This window comes from Cherax quadricarinatus, chromosome 37 (assembly GCF_038502225.1).
Source record: "Cherax quadricarinatus isolate ZL_2023a chromosome 37, ASM3850222v1, whole genome shotgun sequence".
Taxonomy (NCBI): Eukaryota; Metazoa; Arthropoda; class Malacostraca; order Decapoda; family Parastacidae; genus Cherax; species Cherax quadricarinatus.
In genome coordinates this window covers 18,988,123-19,007,913 of record NC_091328.1, presented here as the reverse complement: position 1 = coordinate 19,007,913, position 19,791 = coordinate 18,988,123, and the positions used below count along the sequence as shown (strand labels likewise).

Sequence of the window (19,791 nt, the reverse complement as noted above, 5' to 3'; positions counted from 1 at the left end):
CGTCGTAATCTTCTCTCTTTTATGTGCGGGTTATTTGTGTATCGTTCCAGTCACGGTATTGTGCCTTTTTTGTTATTTATGAAAAGAATGCTTGGTCATGGTGTAGGCCATCCCAATAATTGATGCAAACCTAGTAAAAATCCTGAAGAGACCAGGGAGGATATAAGAGACCCCAACCCTTTCTCAGGGAAATAGCTCAAAATCAGTCATTTCTCCTGCTTTAAGATCTATTGCTGGTCACTTTCAGCCTTAAACCAACCAAAGTTGTCTCCATATCACTAGTATGTCTTATGTTCTGTCTGTTGTCACCAAAATATATCCAATAAAACCATGAAAACACCCTGAAGTTGCTGTTTTGACCCTGCATTTTTTTTATATTGTTCACACACAGCCCATAGCCATTCTCTCATGTCTAGGCCAAAATTTGCTATTCACAGCAAATTTGAGGGTACTTTGAATTTTGTGTACTAGTGTATCATATATGTTGATCACTATGACATTCCGGTATGTAACAGACAGCTTAAGGGTTTAAAAGGATGATTGCATTTTATTGCACCTTATACCTAAAATATGTTTTGAGTATTGTTTAATTTTGCCATGGTGGAAACTGAAGTGTCCTTTGATTTCAGTAGAAGAGTTTTCATTTCTTAGTTACTAGTTAAATTTGTGAATGGTGGTTATACTGTCTACTGATTTTGGTACTGTATTAATGAATACTTTACAAAGGTAGGAAGTTTTCAAGTGCCTGGTTATTTTGGCCACAAAGATAACCCTAACTAATCTACTATATAGTGACCCTTTGATTTCTAAATGGTATGAAAACCTAGCTCCAGTAGGCCAAAAAATGGTTATCCATTTCATAGGTCATCATCTGATTAAGACCCATGTCAAGAAACACTCATATGTTCTATAGAACAAAACACCACTAACTCCAATTAATTATCACATAATTATTAAATAGCTAGTGGGTAGTAGGTTGGTAGACAGCAACCGCCCAGGGAGGCACTACCGTCCTGCCAAGCGAGTGTAAAACGAAAGCCTGCACTTGTTTTGCATGATGGTAGGATTACTGGTGCCTTTTTTCTGTCTCACAAGCATGCAAGATTTCAGGTACATCTTCCTACTTTTACTTACACTTAGATCACACTACACATGCATATACAAGCATATATATATATATACACACACCCCTCTGGGTTTTCTTTTATTTTCTTACTAGTTCTTGTTCTTGTTTATTTCCTCTTATCTCCATAGGAAAGTGGAACAGAATTCTTCCTCCATAAGCCATGCGTGTCGTAAGAGGCGACAAAAATGCCGGGAGCAAGGGGCTAGTAACCCCTTCTCCTGTATATATTACTAAATTTAAAAGGAGAAATTTTCGTTTGTCCTTTTGGGTCACCCCACCTCAATGGAATACGGCTGGTGTGTTGAAAGAAAGAAAGAATTATTAAATAGCTAGTAGGTAGTAGGTTGGTAGATAGCAACCGCCCAGGGAGGCACTACCGACCTGCCAAGCGAGTGTAAAACGAAAGCCTGCACTTGTTTTGCATGATGGTAGGATTACTGGTGTCTTTTTTCTGTCTTACAAGCATGCAAGATTTCAGGTACATCTTGCTACTTTTACTTACACTTAGATCACACTACACTTGCATATACAAGTATATATATATACACACCCCTCTGGGTTTTCTTTTATTTTCTTACTAGTTGTTGTTCTTGTTTATTTCCTCTTATCTCCATGGGGAAGTGGAACAGAATTCTTCCTCTGTAAGCCATGCGTGTTGTAAGAGACAACTAAAATGTCAGGAGCAAGGGCCTAGTAACCCCTTCTCCTGTATAAATTACTAAATTTAAAAAGAGAAACTTTCGTTTTTCTTTTTGGGCCACCCTGCCTTGGTGGGATACGGCCGGTTTGTTGAGAAAAAAAAAGTACAGTAGTACTCTCTTGGAACTTATTGAATATTTTAATATAATTTAAAATACTATAGGTAGTAGGTTGGTAGACAGCAACAGCCCATGGAGGTACTACCGTCCTGCTAAGTGAGTGTAAAATGGAAGCCTGTAATTGTTTTACATGATGGTAGGATTGTTGGTATCTTTTTTTCTATCTCATAGACATGCAAGATTTCAGGTACATCTTCCTACTTCTATTTACACTTACGTCACACTACACATACATGTACAAGCATATATATATACACACCCTTCTGTGTTTTCTTTTATTTTCTTAGTAGTTCTTGTTCTTGTTTATTTCCTCTTATCTCCATGGGGTAGTGGAATAGAATTCTTTTCCTGTAAGCCATGTGTGTCATAAGAGGCAGCTAAAATACTGGGAGCAAGAGGCTAGTAACCCCTTCTCCTGTATATATTATTAAATTCAAAAGGAGAAACTTTTGTTTTTCCTTTTGGGCAACCCTGCCTCGGTGGGATACGGCTGTTGCATTGAAAGAAGAGAAGAATTTAACCGCTAAACGGTCCAAACATATATATACGTTCTCTCGCGTAGCGCCCCAAACGTATATAGTATACGTTTTCTTTGTCATTCATTCAACATTGCTACGATAAGCCTGAGTCGCCTAGACATGAGAGAATGGGTGTGCGCACTCACTGTGCGCCATATTAAAATAATTGGGGACACCTGGGTACCATATGCTCTTTTTTCCTATTAAAAAAATTATTTTTTTTCCTCAAAAAACTTTGGGGCGCTACGCGAGTGAACATATATATATGTTTGGATCGTTTAAGGGTTAAAATACAGTATCATTATGGATTGGTTTAGTGGTTTTCTGCCATTGGTAATAAACTAAACTAACCAAGAAAATTTGCAAATTTTTGCTGCATCAGAACATAGATAAATATATGTAGTATAGAATCCTGTATTTTCATCTTGAGATATTTACTAACTGCTTTAATTTCTTTTTCAGGAAACAGAATACCCAGTATATGTACTGGACCTTATGGTTATGTGTTGGTCTCAACAACCTCGACTTAGACCATCAGCCTCTCAGATAGTTTCAATTGCTTCTGCTCCAGAGTTCACTCACTTATTAGATGTTGCCTCGCTGGATCACTCATTGAATATAATGGATGCTATTCGAGTACCTCCATCTGTAGTGAGGGACGAAGGTTTGTTCATAAAATTCTGTTTCATCTTTTAGTCTGCATAGTGTGAACCTTTCTTAGAGGGATGATAATTATGAATAAAGAAAAGATTAAAAGTTTTATATCAAGGCTTTATAAAGTGAGTGTATGTGTGTGTGTGTGTATCTTGCTTGAGTTGTATTTATTAGTCTCAGAAATAAGCGAGAAAATACAATGTGTGGGTTATGCAGTACAACAAAGGAGTTATATAATACATGTACAACAAATGATTTATGCAATACATCATATAATAATAAAAATAATACCTAGGTAGTAGGTTGGTACACAGCAACTACCATCCTGCTGTGTGAGCGTGAAATGGAAACCTGTAATTGTTTTACATGATGGTAGGATTGCTGGTGTCTGTTTTTTTTTTTTTTTATATATATATATGTATGTAGACAGCCTGTACTGTCTGCACAGACAGCCCATGCTGTCTGCCAGCTTAGTTCATATTTCACACCACTCAAGTGCTGCCCTCTGGGACTGTCCAGGTCTGTGGGAAGCTGGTCCCACACACACACACAGCGGCCTGGCACATGGGCACAACACACAAGCCTGTGTACCCACCATGACTTAACAATAAAGTAAGAAGCCTCCGAAGACGTATCATTTACTCCTCGCTACCAGAACACCAAATAATCCAATATAAATGGTGAGCAGAGGGAGTGGGCAGTGGTGAGTGTATGGTAGACAGGCGAGCGTGAGTAGGGCGAGCATGGGCAAGGTGAGGAATGGCCACTTCCTCCTCTCCCACCCACAAACACAGGGAAACACAGTGAAACAGAATTTTTCTTCCATAAGCCATGTGTGTTATAAGGGGCAACTAAAATGCTGGGAGCAAGGGGCTAGTAACCCCTTCTCCTGTATAAATTACTAAATTTAAAAAGAAAAACATTTGTTTTTCTTTTTAGGTCACCCTGCCTCAGTGGGATATGGCTAGTTTGTTGAAAAAAAAACAAATTCTACTTGTACAAAGTATACAGGCCTAGCTGACATCAATGACATACTACTGTATAGATGATTTGTGCAGTCTTGCCTGGTTCTCTGGTCAGTAGATGACAAGAGATAATTCCTCTTTCAGTTGAAATATGATAAAAATCCCATGGGTGCTCTGGTTCACTTAGTGTGACTTTTGAGTCATGTCCTTTGGGACTGGAAAATTTTACAAGCTGCTTGAATGTGTCTAGTAGTTTTCAATTCATTATCTGGCAATAAGTTGTTTTACAGTTGCTTTCAGAGTTTTGTGGCTCAGCTGAGATTATTTTGATGATATCTGCAGCAAATATGTGGCTCTCCGAAATATTGGAAAGCTTGAGCTTAAGGGGCTATTATGATAAATGCAATTTTGCATGGCTTTGGACTGTTGTATACTGAGTGTCTATTGCAGCAGTTGCCAGTATTTGACCAATGTTAGGACTGAAGCATCAGTAAAAAGCATTAATAATAATATTAATACCCAGTAAAAACATATTAAAATAATAATGATTTTGCTTTTATTATATTTTGAAGTGATTTCTTCAAACCATTGTTAAATGAAATTTTCTTTTAAAATGAAGATTAAACTCAGAGGGTAATATAATTAATTTCTTTTCTAGATGGTGAATTAGTAGTGCGTGACCAAGGCAGCGTTTGGGTGAGCCGTACATCACCTCAGCTGGATATGGTGGGAGCTGGGGAGTGGGGGTGGGGAGCATACACTAGTATTGAGGGTCTTCCTGATACAATCACAGCCATGTGTTGTGTGGGAGAATATGTTTGGCTTGGAGATAATGCTGGAAACATCCATGGTTATAAGTAAGTTAGAGAGTTTTAATGTTATGTTATTTATGTGTTTCTTCACTTTGAAAGCTAAAGCAATATAGATATCAATCCTCTGATTTAGTAAATAAAAGCTTTATAAAAGAAATTAGTGGTGTTATTGTAGTAAATTACTTACAGAATTATTTTTCAGTATGGTAGATTATGGTCGTGTGTTCAGCTACTGTCTGGAGCCTGATGCCCCTCAGTCATCTCCAGTTCGGTCACTCTGCAGTCTTCATGCTCTTGGTAGAGTGGCTGTTGCTCTTTGTAATGGTCGTCTCTTCTTGTGTAGCTCTGATGTTACACCAACATCACCAGTACTAGGAGAAGGCAGTTTTGTTATGACAGAGTTGGCCGGTTCTACACAAGAGATTCATTGTCTTGCTGTCTCCCAGACTCTGACATCGTGGTAAGTACATACCTGTATGTGAAACATTCAGCACTTGCTGATATTGCAAAAAGACTGAATAAAATAAATATGGGTTAGTGTCCAACTAACAGCCTTAATAAAACTTAGTATCAAGTGAGTCACAGCTATTCTCTGCAATTTTAATGTATATACTATATAAATAAATAAATAAATATACATATACAGTAGGGCACTGCTTTACAGTATTCCACTAGTACAGCGATTTCGAATTATGACCAGACCTCGCTATACGGCTCCCCCTGTCTTTCTAATATGTCACACCCCACCCGGTTTGTTTACATTCTCTGTGAGCACATCTCTCTATTATGTCTGTAAACTTTCCAAAATTTCAAGTGGTTTTGCATATTTTGTATGAACTTATGTGTACCTGTACCTAAATACGTATACTTACTGCATTAGCATGCAGGTACACATTAAAATCACTAAGAGTCTCCCTGCTCTGGATGCCACATTAATAATAATACATGTAATCTCTTGGGTGCATTAAATGTCATATTTTACGTTAATATAGACATTTCCATTAATCCATCTGTGACATTTTTTTCAAAATTTATATAATAAACATGCTATGTAACATATCAACATGATAAATACACCCCACAGTAGAATAAATTAACATAAATGAGATGTGGTAGCCAGGTGACTTGTAGGAGTGACGGCAAGAATAACGTTTTCTCTAGTCCAACATCAGAGAAAATGTGTATACTATAATATTACTGGGGGTAACTAGAAAATTATTCCTTTCATATGCCTTCACTCAGAGCATCATTCCTTCTAAAAATGGTGTTACATAAGAATAGGAGTGTTCCTCTTTATTTATTCTACTGTATCAATGTGGAGACAACTTATACACAGTGCAAAGTGTTTGTATTATGTATAAGATTCACAGACATGGGAATGAACATATATCAACCAAAAGCAGATGCATCTGTTTGTTTACATTATGTGTGGGTGGGTTGGGGTGTTCTGCCCTGGCTGGATACCATACTTCCCACACCTGACTTCCTACAAATAAATACGACTCACCTCTCACCTTACATTAAGACTACAAATATTTTAAGGTAATTAATGAATGTACTGTATAGGTATTTTATCGATCTGGGGCACTTTAAATTTTGTAGTATATTACATGTGGGTAGGATGGGGTGGGCTGACCTGGCTGGCTACCATACTTCCCACACCTGACTTTCTACAAATAAATATGACTCACAGCTTTATACATTAGTAAGGCCTCACCTAGATTACACAGCTCAGTTCTGGTCTCCATATTACAGAATGGACATAAATTCATTAGAAAGCATTCAGCATAGAATGACTAATTAATACATAGCATTAGAAATCTTCCTTATGAAGAAAGATTGAAGACCCTTAAATTACATTCAGTTGTTAGACAAAGAATGAGGGGAGACATGATCGAAGTGTATAAGTGGAAGATGGGTATTAATAAAGGGGATATTAGTAAGGTCTTGAGGATCTCTCTCCAAGAGAGAACCCTCAATAATGGCTTCAAATTAGACAAGTTTAGATTTAGAAAGGATATAGGAAAAAGTATTGGTTTGGAAATAGGGTAGTTGATGAGTGGAACAGTCTGCCTAGTAGGGTTATTGAAGCTAAAACCTTGGGTAGTTTTGAATTTAGGTTGGATAAATACGTGAATGAGAGGGGTTGGATTTGAGTGGGACTTGCACGTGAGTTAATAGAATTATCAGAGCTTATTGCTTGGGTAGAATTGAAAATTGGGTTGGGCAAATATTTTGTTAGTGGGATGGATTGTGAAGGACCTGCCTAGTATGGGCCAACAGGCCTGCTGCAGTGTTCCTCCTTTATTCAAATTCAAATTCAAACTTTATTCTCTATAAGTATTACAATGCTGAGTTTACAGAATTTGGTTATTGTGTGGTTTACATGTAGTAAAATAATAATTACAGAGTGTACCACTAGAACGCCTAGCATGGCTAGGCATTTCGGGCAGACTTATATTAAATCTTAGGTTTAAAATGTTACAGAATTATGAGATAAGTTGGTATTATGGCTAAGTGACTAAATACTAGTTGTGAGTTTAGCAATGTGAATGCTTTTGTTTTTGGCACTATACATAGTTTCAGTATTGGAGTATCACAGGCCAACTTTTGACTAGTTAAGATTCATTATTTTGAGATTATGTTCTTACCTCTCACCCTCTATTAAGACTACAAATATCTTAAGGCAGGCAATGAGTGTACTGTGTGTGTATTTTACTTTTTATTGTTTTTAATGCCTAGTTCTATTGCTAATTTAATACAGGTTTCCCTCAACATTTGTGAGGGTTAGGGGATCAAGAGCCTCGCAAATGTTGAAAAATTGTGAATGTTTGGTGCCCCAAACATTCCTGCTCATTTCCGTTTTCCACTAAACCTGTTACTGTCCTTGTGACCTAGTGCACCTGGCTTTCCAACATCCACCTCATTCTGCCTATTACTAGTTCTCCTAGAACTCATAATATTACTACACTGGGACTTCACTGTATTCCTGCCAAAACCCATACCACTAACTCTTCCTAGTTTAAAGCCCTAACAGCTCCCTCCACTGCAGTTGCCAGTGCCCCCACCCCAGACCTAGATAAGTGAACCCCATCCCTGGCATACCTGTCATTTCTGCCATAGAAGAGGTCCCAGTTGTCAATGAATGTTACCGCATTTTCCTTACAGTATTCGTCCAGCCAGCAATTGACACCAATTGCCCTGGACAACCATTCATTTCCAACTCCTCTCCTTGGCAAAATACCACATATGACAGGGTTCCCACCCTTCTTCCTAATTATCTCTATTGCTGACCTATACCTGCTAATCAGGTCCTCACTCCTATGTCTGCCAACATCGTTGCCTCCTGCACTGAGGCAGATAATAGGATTGCTCCCATTACCTTTCATGATGCCATCCAGATGGCTAACAATATCCCCCATCCCAGCCCCAGGAAAACATACCCTCTGCCTCCTCTTCCTGTCCCTAAGACAAAAGGCCCTATCCATAAACTTAACCTGACTGTCTCCAACTAAAACAATGTTCTTACCTTCACTTGTGGAATTCGTCGTGACATTCTCAGTGGTCTTTGTTGGGGTTTCAAGGGATGTCTCACTCACGTCTGCCAATGCTTCCTTGGTGCTTGTTGTGATGTTCCCAGTAGACAACCCACATTCGTCAGGTAGCACCGAAAATGGGTTGGAAGTTTCCACAATAGTCTTCTGGTTCTTTGTTGTTTCTGCCTCTCCAATGGTCTTCTTGATCCTTAGCTTGGTTCCATGTTGCCCAGCCACTGAGCAGGTTCCCCTCTTAACTTGAGAACTCCCTACAGGAGGATTACTATGAATCCTCTTGTTCTCCTCCGTTAATCGCCATATCTCCAGCTTAGCATCCCTAAGCTTCTCTTTTAGCTGCTGGTAGAGTTGCTCAAGAGAGGACATCTTGGTTCAGATTCACAGAGCACACACACACTTATAATGCATTTATAAGTGGAAAAAATAGCATTCTGCTTTCCGGCGATGTCTGTTTTCTGGCAGTAGCCTGGAACCTAACCTACCGTATAAGTGGGGCCCTACTATATATATTAAGGATGGGATAATAAGAGCATTTTTGCCGATGCTAATACACAATTTTCAGCCAATATGTACCAATAATTTTCCTGTTTATTTTATTTTTAAAGTTATAATGGCTAGAGAATGGGTCTGTGTAGTGAATGTACACAATATAAAAAATTCTTGCCCCACACAGTGCATGATGGGAAAAATGAAACTCTGACCATGTGTTTGGTTTAAAATAGCAAATTTGAGGTGTTTTCTAGGATGGTTTTATTGGCTGTTTCTTGGTACAGTGGAATCTTGGTTGCCGACTGCATTACTCGTCAAACAAATCGGTTTTTGAACGAGGAATTTGAGAAAAAAATGTCCTGGTTTTCGTACATTCTCTTGGTTGTCAACCGACAATGCGAATGGCTCGGATCACATGCTCACAGAATGTGCATGAGCTGCTAGTGCTGACAAAGTGGCTGTTGAAAAGTATGTTGCTAAATTCCAAGAGTACATAGAGGCTGAGGAGTTTGCCCCCCAGAAGTGTTTCATTGTGATGAAACAGGCCTATACTGAAGAAAATGCCCAAGAGGACCTACGTAACTAAACTAGAGGTGACTGAATATGATGTGGAGGAGTTGATGGAGGAGCATAGAATTGAACTCACCACAGAAGAACTTGTAGACCTTCAGAAGGAGCAGTAACAGATTGCAGTGGAGGAGCTGTCATCAGAGGAAGAGGAGGGATGGGATGATGTGCCTATTGCTCTTGGAGTGGTGACCTGTACTTAACTCTATGAAGACATGTCTTGTGTGCTCTCTGTGAATTTGAACAAGATGTCCTCTCTTGAGTAGCTCTACCAGCAGCTAAAGGAAGAACTGAGGGTGGCTAAGCTTGAGATACAGTGACTGACTGAGGAAAACAAGAAGATTCGTGGTAATCCTCCTATTGAGAATCCTCAAGCCGAGAGAGGAACCTGGACAGTGGCTGGAAAGTATAGGACAAAGTTAAGGCTCAAGAGGACAGATGGAGAGGTAGAATCAACGAAAATCCAGGAAACTGTTGTGGAAACATCGAACCCATTCTCTGTGCTACCCGATGAATGTGAGTCGACTACTTGGAACATTACAACGAGCATGTAAGGAGGGTGAAAACGTTGTTGTTGGGGATAGCCAGGATAGGTATATGGATAGGGCCTTCTGCATGAAAGATAGGAGTAGAAGACAGAGAGTTTGCTTTCCTAGGGCTGGGATGGAGGACATTGTTAGCCGGCTTGACAACATCATGAACGGTAATGGGATCAATCCTATTATCTGCCTCAGTGCTGGAGGCAGTGATGTAGGCAAGCGTAAAAGTGAGGATTTAGTTAGAAGGTACAGGACAGCAATAGACATAATTAGGAAGAAGGGGGGGTGCCCTGTTATATGTGGCATTTTGCCAAGAAGGGATGTTGGAATTGAATGGTTGTCCAGAGCAATTGGTATTAATTGTTGGCCGGACAAGCACTGGAAGGATAATGCAGTACCATTCATTGACAACTGGGACCACTTCTATGGTAGAAATGACATGTATGACAGGGATGGGGTTCACTTATCTAAGGCAGGTCTGGGTTTTCTTGCTAGCTCGGTTGAGTGTGTGGTTAGGACTTTAAACTAGGATTAGTTAGAGGTATTGGTTTAGAAATGGAGAATAATGAGTTTGGATATATGGGTATAGACTCATTAGAGAGCATACAAAGAAGAATGACTAAAATGATTTACTATATAAGGAATCTCCCGTATGAAGATAGACTTAGAGCCTTGAATCTCCACTCTCTGGAGAGACATAGAATGAGGGGAGATATCATCAAGGTGTATTAGTGGATGATGGGTATAAACAAAGGTGATATTAATAATGTACTGAGGGTGTTGAACCAGGAAAGAACCAGAAATAATGGATTTAAGTTGGATAAATTTAGATTTAAAAAGGATATAGATAAGTACTGGTTTTCGAACAGAGTAGTGGATGTGTGGAATGGTCTTCCGAGTAGGGTAATTGAGGCTAGGACTTTGGGTAGCTTTAAAAAGAGATTGGACATGTATATGAGTGGGAGGGACTGGGTTTGATTGGTGTCATGGGTATGGGAGTTAATTCTTGGGTAGTTTTGGGTAGGGGTGGTTTTGATAAGGACCTGCCTTGTATGGGCCAGTAGGCTTTCTGCAGTGTTCCTCCATTCTTATGTTCTTGTCAAGGAAATGTGTGCTAAATGGCATGAAGTGCAGGAGTTTGCAGAAAAATATCATCCAGACAAAGCAGTAGCCATCCGTCTCTCTAACGTGTACAGTGACAGTGTAATGTCTCAATTTAGACAAGTGTTAAAACGGAACTTGAAACAAACCTCACAGGACGGGTTTTTAGTGAGCCAGAACAAGGTGTTAGTGGTGAAAAGAGACAAAGAAGAGAAACAACACCAGGACAGTTGCCTGACACATAATTATGAAATGACTCTCCTTCCAAGCAGTAACATACCCCTTCCTCTCCTCCACCTCCTGCTTCCAGTATGCCATTAACTCTTCTCTGACAAGTAAGAGGCAGTTAAATTTTCATTTACTGTAGAATGTTTCAGTTAAGGTTTCTTTTTAGTAGTCATTTTTACAGTTTTATGTAGTAGTGAGTACTACATTTGAGATCTGGAATGAATTAATTCTACTTACATTATTTTTTTATGGGAAAAATTACTTTGGTTGCTGTCCATTTTGGTTGTTGAATCAACATCTGAAACGAATTAAATTGGATAACCAAGGTTCCACTGTGTTATTTTTTGATAGAATGTAAGATGTACTGCTGAAATTGAAATGATTTTGGCAGGTATCAAGACTGGAAGCCACTTGAAATTAGGCTCAAAGCAGCAGAAATATGACTTTTTCTGCTTTTCTTGAGGTCGGGTAAGGGCATTCCTACACCCCTGGTCTGTTTTATGGATTTTTAATAAGTCTGATTCATTTATTGGATGCTGTAAACCATGTCCTATCCAGTTATATTTTATTATACAGAAAATAGAGTAAATCTTCTCTTTTTGTGTGATTATGAATTCCAAGCAGAAGGCAAATGCAATATAGCAGAGGCCTGGAGACATAATGAAGAGAGTAAATGTTGTTTTAGCACCAGAAATGTCTACATTGTCTATTTTGCACTCTATTTTTCAACTGGTATTTTTTAAATTTTGTGTAAAGTTGGCCAAATTACCAAGTTCTGTGTGTAGCTGTAATAATTGAATCGGTAGTTTCTTGTTCTCAGTCGATAGAATGAAAAGCTTACTAGTGAAATAGCAAAGAATTTGGTTGAATGGACTTAGTCAGCAAAATAACTGATGCATAAATTGTGCCCAGGCCACTAACTTTGCACCTGCATAATTCATAAGTTTTCTAAGAAAAATTTTTTTTAAGTGGACACTGGGAGCAATATTAACCCGTAAACGGTCCAAACATATATATGTATACGTTTTTACCGCTAGTGCCCCAAACGTATATATACGTTTTATTTTTCCTGCCTTCAAATTTAGCACAATTGGCCTGAGATGCCTTGTCAGCATAGAATGGGTCCTAACACTCAGTGTGTGCGTGTGTGCAGTATTAAAAAAATCTGGGACCACTTAGTACCTTGTGGGAGCACCAGTTTAAATGAGTGCCAGCTAGAGCAAACAGCACAGCAAACACCTGGGATTCACTGATCTTTCTTTCTTTCAACACACCAGCCGTATCCCACCGAGGCGGGGTGGCCCAAAAGGAAAAACAAAAGTTTCTCCTTTTACATTTAGTAATATATACAGCAGAAGGGGTTACTAGCCCCTTGCTCCCGGCATTTTAGTCGCCTCTTACAACACGCATGGCTTACGGAGGAAGAATTCTGTTCCACTTCCCCATGGAGATAAGAAAAAATAAACAAGAACAAGAACTAGAAACAAAATAGAAGAAAACCCAGAGGGGTGTGTATATATATGCTTGTACATGTATGTGTAGTGTTACCTAAGTGTAAGTAGAAGTAGCAAGACATACCTGAAATCTTGCATGTTCAGGAGACAGAAAAATGGACACCAGCAATCCTACCATCATGTAAAACAATTACAGGCTTTCGTTTTACACTCACTTGGATTCACTGATGTCATATAGTATTAACACTCCCATTTTAAGAGGAAAGTGATTTTGACCCAGAGTTTAGTGGCTTTGAGGTGGATGTGGCCACAAGTGGTTGAGGAAATATAAAAAAAACCTCGATAATAACCCATGTGTAATATTTGTGCAACACCCTTTCAGAATGTCTTATAACCTATGCCCTAAGTGAAGAGAAGCAATTCTGGCTGGTTGGCAGGCTGGCTGGCTGGCTACCTGGCTGGATGACTGACTGACTGACTGATTGGCTGGCTAGCTGGCTGGCCAGCTGTGTGGCTGGCCAGCTGCTGGCAGCCTGGCTCTATCTCTGTTTGTCTGTCTTTGTCTATCTTTGTCTCTATCTGTCTCTGTCTATCTCTTTCTATCTGTCTATCTCTGTCTTACAGGTACACACAAATACATAGTATAAATTACCTAGGATAACCCAAAAAATCCAGACAAAGTGCTATACTCTGCTTGAAGATGTGAGTGAAGGTGATGACGCATTCTTGTGGCTCTCTCTGAGACAGAGAGCTAGACGGATAGACAGATAGACAGGGGGCTTGACAGACAGACATGTTTGTGTACCAGCGAAAACAAAGGAGGGCGATATTCATCAAACGTCACCTCTAATCTTTTCTTATCTGCTGCACCCTCCCCCACCCTCATGTATGCTCATCAAACGTCAGCTCTTATCAGATGTTATCTCATCTTATCATGTCACTGTCAGGGGTGGACTTTGTTTTTCATGCTTCAAGGCAACTTATTATTTTATTATTATTACGTATTTTTCTCCTCCTCCTCATCATTCTCATCCTCCTCCTCCTCATCATCAATCATCATCAATCAATCATCAATCATCATCAATCATAAATCATCATCAATCATCAGTCAGTCACCATCATCAGTCATCATCAGTCATCATCATCAATCATCATCAATCGTCATCATCAATCATCATCATCAATCATCATCAATCATCATTCATCATCATCATCAATCATCATCATCAATCATCATCATCAATCATCATCATCAATCATCATCAATCATCATCATCATCATCATCTCCAAAACATTGCTGGGACATATAAATACTTTGTATATATTCCAAGACAATAGTAAATGGCCAAGGCAGGTGTAAATGTTCACCTGTCAGTGTGTTTGTGACAATGTGAGTACAATTTCAGTACCTAATACTAGTGTCAGAACAAAGATTGGTTATGAAATGAAAAGAACTACTATAAATTGTAATTATCAGAACATGAAAATTATATAAAATAATATGAAAAATAGAAAAAAAGGTATATCGGCAACACTTTTGCAAGCGGCAGTACTCCATGTTGCCATCAGGTGATCCCCAAGTGCCAACTTTGTGGCCTCATATCTCGGTAAGTACTGACTCAAAATTTTCTTTTTTTTTTATCCTATAACATTTAGAAAAATGTGCTCTTTCTTTTCAATAAAAAAAATTATTTTTTATTTTTCAAAATATTCGGGGCACTGGGGTAGTTAACGTATATATACGGTTGGACCGTTTACGGGTTAATTTTGGGGGTCTGAACAATGAAAGGGTGAAGTGAAATGAAATATTGTAGTGCAAAAAATATTTTTGGATTTTTTTTTTACCAAAAATTTACCTTGATTTTATGTGTGTTTTAAAACAAAAGAAAATTAAATAGGGTTAAAGTTTACCAAGAAACATTTTTTTTAAACCCTTAAACTGTCCAAATGTAGATCTACATTCATACGCGTAGCACTCTGAGCGTAGATCTACATTCGATTTTACATTCTTTTTTGGTGCACTATACGTATGAACGTAGACCTACGTTTGGACAGTTTAAGGGTTAAGTTTCTGGAAGCGACCCTCATATGTTAATGTGGTTGCATCCTGCACACTTGCAATTGCATACTGTTAGTGTTTTTGTCCATTTTTTTCAATATTTTTTTTTCAAAACATACATATACTGTATATATTTTTAGACCATATTTGTAGGCTGTTTAGTGTTCAGTAACTAATTATTTTCTATTTGAACAAAATTTTAACTGACAAATTGTTCACTCTCAGTACTTTTTTTTTTTTTTTACTTGTATATTATATGCATCATACACTGTACACTCACTATACACACATTATACACTTACTGTTCACTTTGCCAACTACAATTGCTTGAGTTCATGAAACTCAACAGAGCATTGTTCCATGCACAGTGGAGTTTAGCAAGTTTTACACATGAATTGTGTCCTTGATTTTCCTTGTTTTTTCATATGAATATCATAAATGCCTGTACTGTACTTAACAAAGACAAACATTTTTATCAAGTCTAATACAGAATATTGTGAAATTTTTCTCTATATGACCCTTATGGGTTTGTTGCTTTCCATGAGTATAATAATTTCCATGGGGAAATGGAACAGAATTCTTCCTTCATAAGCCGTGTGTGTCGTAAGAGAGAACTAAAATGCCGGGAGCAAGGGTCTAGTAACCCCTTCTCCTGTATACATACTAAATTTAAAAAGAGAAACTTTCGTTTTTCTTTTTAGGTCACCCTGCCTTGGTGGAATATGGCCAGTTTGTTGAAAAAAAAACAAAAATTATTGATATTTTTGTTATCTGACTGTGGTATTTTCTAGGTCTTTATGGTGTGGAGGAAGTGAGGGCACAATGAGTGTGTTTTCTTTGAGAGATGATGGCTTAGTCTTGAGTCAGGATTCTGTATCTCACTTGACAACTTCAACCCCACCTACAGCCAATGATGCTTGTGATGTCTTGATCCTTCATGCACCACAAAATCTCACCACTGTCTCTCCACATCTTAGAAATTCCATCTGGTCATACGTTTATCCTGGTGAGTAAGAACTTACATTTGTTGGTAGAGAACAGCCAAGTACAGTGATCCCCTGTTGAAAACTATTCACATAACACAGTTTTCAAAACCAACCAAGAAAAACTCTAGGCCTGCTCAACTTTCTAATTTCTAATACAGCTTCTCACTTAACGACGGAGTTCCGTTCCTAAGACCATGTCGGTAAATGAATTCGTCGCTAAGTGAAGAGCATACTAAAATGGTAGTGGGTTTGTGTCAACCATCTTTGATATTGTTTTACTGTCAAATGTTTATACAGTAGTTTACTGTATATTGTAATAAACAGAATAAAGGAAATCAGCTGTAATATACATTATTTAGGTATGCATACTGGTCAGAGAGCCCATCATAAGTCCAAGTCGTCAGTAAACGAGTATGTCACTAAGTGAGGAGAGACCGTACTTGTTTTGTTTTATGCACTTATTAAATGGGGTTATGACACTTATGACTCTTAATAAGCAATGGTCCCATCTCTGGTGAGCACATTTATTTTATTAATTTAATCATTGAAAAATTAATAAGATTTAGATACAGAATATTATCATAAGTTTTAGTATGGACTTTTATGCTTAACCCTTAAACTATCCAAACAAATTTATGTTCACATGCGTAGTGCTCCAAAAGCAGATCTACGTGTTTTACATATTTTCAAATATAACAAAAAAAAGAGTAGATCAAAGTTTTTTTTTACACGTTTTCAAATGTAAAAAAAAGAAAAGAAGATCTACTTTTTTTACATACTTTCAAATATTGAAAAAAACATAGATCTATGTTTGGACAGTTTAAGGGTTAATGAACCATTCCTTCAGTCTTTGTCTAAAAGTATTAAGAACTGTTAAGAAGTCTGTAAAATAGAGAATTCTTCAGCAAATACTTGAAACATTTTGTGATGTTTATCACTTGTGAAAATTTAATTAAATGAATTTATGAGAAGCAGCATTTGGTAAGAGTACCTTTAGAGAAATAAAAAAATTAATTAAATATTGTATACTCATATGTCTGAAAAGAAAAGTTTAGGACTGTATTTATTTATATTAATGACCAGTGATGTGAGCAGTGGTAATTAAATTGATGAGTATAAAACAATTAAATGTTACTGTCACTTAAGTTTCAAGCTTAATGACAGTAACATTTAATAAAACTGCATCTTCAGGACCAAGACCAAGTTGGTCTCAGTCCTGAGGATGCAGTTTTAGTGAATATTTGATCAATTTTGTCACCAATATTGACAGTGTTTAATAAAAGTTTTTTCTCTATTAAACTGTATTTGTACAGTAAACATGTATTATTACGTTAATGGTATATTTGGAACGAATGTTAGTTTCTGTTCTGCTGTATACAGAGGGCCCCACTTTACAGCACTTCATTTTACAGCATCTCACTAATGCAGCAGTTTTCAGTTATGCCCATTCTTCATTTATTCAGACTTCCTGGAATAAATATATTCCCCACTTACTATAAGCTAAGGGCAAAAATATTTTAAGGTAAGTAATGTGTGTACTGGATATGCATTATTTAGGCCTGGCTGTATTGATAGTGTAAATATGTTATGTGCATTTGAAAGTGAGAAAAAGTCATGTTTCACTTTACAGCGATTTTCATGTTACAGCATTAGCCCGGAACCTAACCTGCCGAATAAGCAGGGCCTTCCTGTATCAGTAATCTCTCGTTTTTAAGCTGTTCAGTAACCCTTTTCCTTCTGTATATTCTTATGTGTTCTCTTCCTATATTTGGTCTTGTAGGTTTTCTTAATGGTACATATTTTGTGTGTATTTGAATCAACTTTTCCATTCACTAGTGTGAGTTTAGGGTACCCATAACTGTTTCCAAGGGTATGTCTTATAGTTCTTTATGATTTTGTCTCAGTCAGTTCTCTGATTGTTGAAGCTAAATTTACTGAACATCCATTGCTGTTCACTATTTCTCAAGTTTTTCCATTCTTGCATGTAAACATGTTTGTACTTCTTTTAGATTATGATCAGAATGTAGCATATTTGTGATTATATTTCTGATTATTCCCTCATTGTGTATTTTCATTCATTGTGGATTATGTTATACAGTGGAACCTTGGTTTTCGTTTGCCCTGGTTTTTGTTGAATTTGGTTTTCAGCGACTTTTTTTCATTAGAATTTTGTCCCAGTTGTCGTTCATCACCTTGGTTTCGTCAGTCTGCCGTACTGAATGTGTCTGCCTGCCCGCACCCACACAAAGCATCCCAGGTGTTCTGAGTCAGTCTGGCTTTGTTTTTTGTTCTTGTTTATTGAGTGCAACTGCTAGATAAGCCACCATGGGGCCAAAGAAAGTTCCTTTGATAAAGAAGGCGAGAAACATGATAGAATTCAAGAAAGAACTTGTAGCAAAGTACAGGGTTGGATGTGAGTGGCCAGGATGTGGAAGAGTTGGTGGACGACCACAGGGAAGAGCTAACCACTGAAGAGCTGCAACACCTTCAACTGGAACAGCAACACATTGCAGCTGAGGAAATTGCTTCAGAGGAGGAGGAAGAGAGAGGGGGGGAATGTGCCTTCTTCGGTGATTAAGGACATGTGTGCAAAATGGAGTGAGTTGCACAGTTTTGTGGAGAAATATCACCCTAAAAAAGCTGTTGCAAGCCATGTCTGCAACATGTCCAAAGACAATGCCTTGTCCCATTTTAGGCAAATCTTAAAAAGAGACGCCAGAAACAGACCTCTCAGGACAGATTTTTTGTGCGACAGGGGTCCAGTGCCAGTAAAAGGCAAAGAAGGGAAGTAACCCCGGATAGGGACTTGATAGCTGAAATCCTTATGGAGGGGGATTCTCCTTCCATCCAATAACCTATCCTCCTCCCTCTCCCCTCCTTGCTGTTTTCCATATGCCAACAAGAGTCTTCACTAAAGGTGAAAGTGATATTGTATGTTCATTTATCCATTTTATTAGTCCTTTATATTTATTTCTCATTGTTTTCTGTATGTAAAGCTCTAGTTATTCTCTATAAAATGTATTTTTTGTTAATACTTTTGGGTGTCTGGAATGGATTAATTGGATTTACATTATTTCTTATGGGAAATATTGTTTCAGTTTTTGTCGAATTCTGTTTTTGTCAGACTCTGGAACGAATTAATGATGAAAACCGAGGTTCAACTGTATATTGGTTCAAAGCAAACCTTTCACAGACCCTTACTAGCTGTCTGGTATACATCTGTGAGGTAATGTGCTTCCAGGCATTATTTTTAGTACAACACCATTTTCCATTTCACATCTTGGAAGTTGAAATCTCTGAAGAGGATAATATTTGGTGTAGCAATCCTTAGCCATTGCTAACAGTGGTTTATTTATAAGAACAATTACTAGATTCTTTTTCTCCAGTTTAATGTGAGGAATTCAACGGTTTTGTACGGTAAAATGTCCTTCGTGTAATCCTATTGGTCTCGGTGACCTATTTACTGTCACATTTATAATGATTATAATTTTTCACTCATACACTGCTTATATAGTTAACTTTGTCATTTTTATTTGTTTGTAGACCTGTAATGTTGGCAGAAAGGGGGATTTTTCCATTTGGGATGCTTGGCTTTAGTGGGAGTATTGTTAGCATCACTGGTACTGGTTCTTGGTGTGCATATACTGTATCAGATGTGTTACCATGTATGTGTCTGATTCCATTACCATGCCTCTCTTTATTTTGTTTTTTTCTTATTGTGGTTTTGTTTTTTCCTTAGATGGTTTCTCTTTTCCCATAAAAACAATTGTTTTATTAACATGCCTTTAACTTCTTGATATGTAGCTGTTGCATTACTTTACAACATTGTAAATTTATGAATGTAAGCATTCATGCAGAGCTGAACCTCTTCTCTGATCTTTACAATACTACATACTGCAAACCATGCCAAAACTATCTTC

At 37.8% G+C, this 19,791-nt stretch overlaps 1 protein-coding gene across 1 annotated transcript in view; it reads left to right on the top strand.

The window, feature by feature from the left end:
• Lrrk (Leucine-rich repeat kinase) overlaps positions 1-19,791 on the top strand; it is a 1,005,461-nt gene that overhangs the window by 973,892 nt on the left and 11,778 nt on the right. The window contains exons 49-52 of the mRNA XM_070091737.1: positions 2,925-3,126; positions 4,740-4,938; positions 5,096-5,353; positions 15,677-15,891. Of these exons, the coding sequence (XP_069947838.1) occupies positions 2,925-3,126; positions 4,740-4,938; positions 5,096-5,353; positions 15,677-15,891 (874 nt within the window). The remainder of the gene's footprint in view (positions 1-2,924; positions 3,127-4,739; positions 4,939-5,095; positions 5,354-15,676; positions 15,892-19,791) is intronic.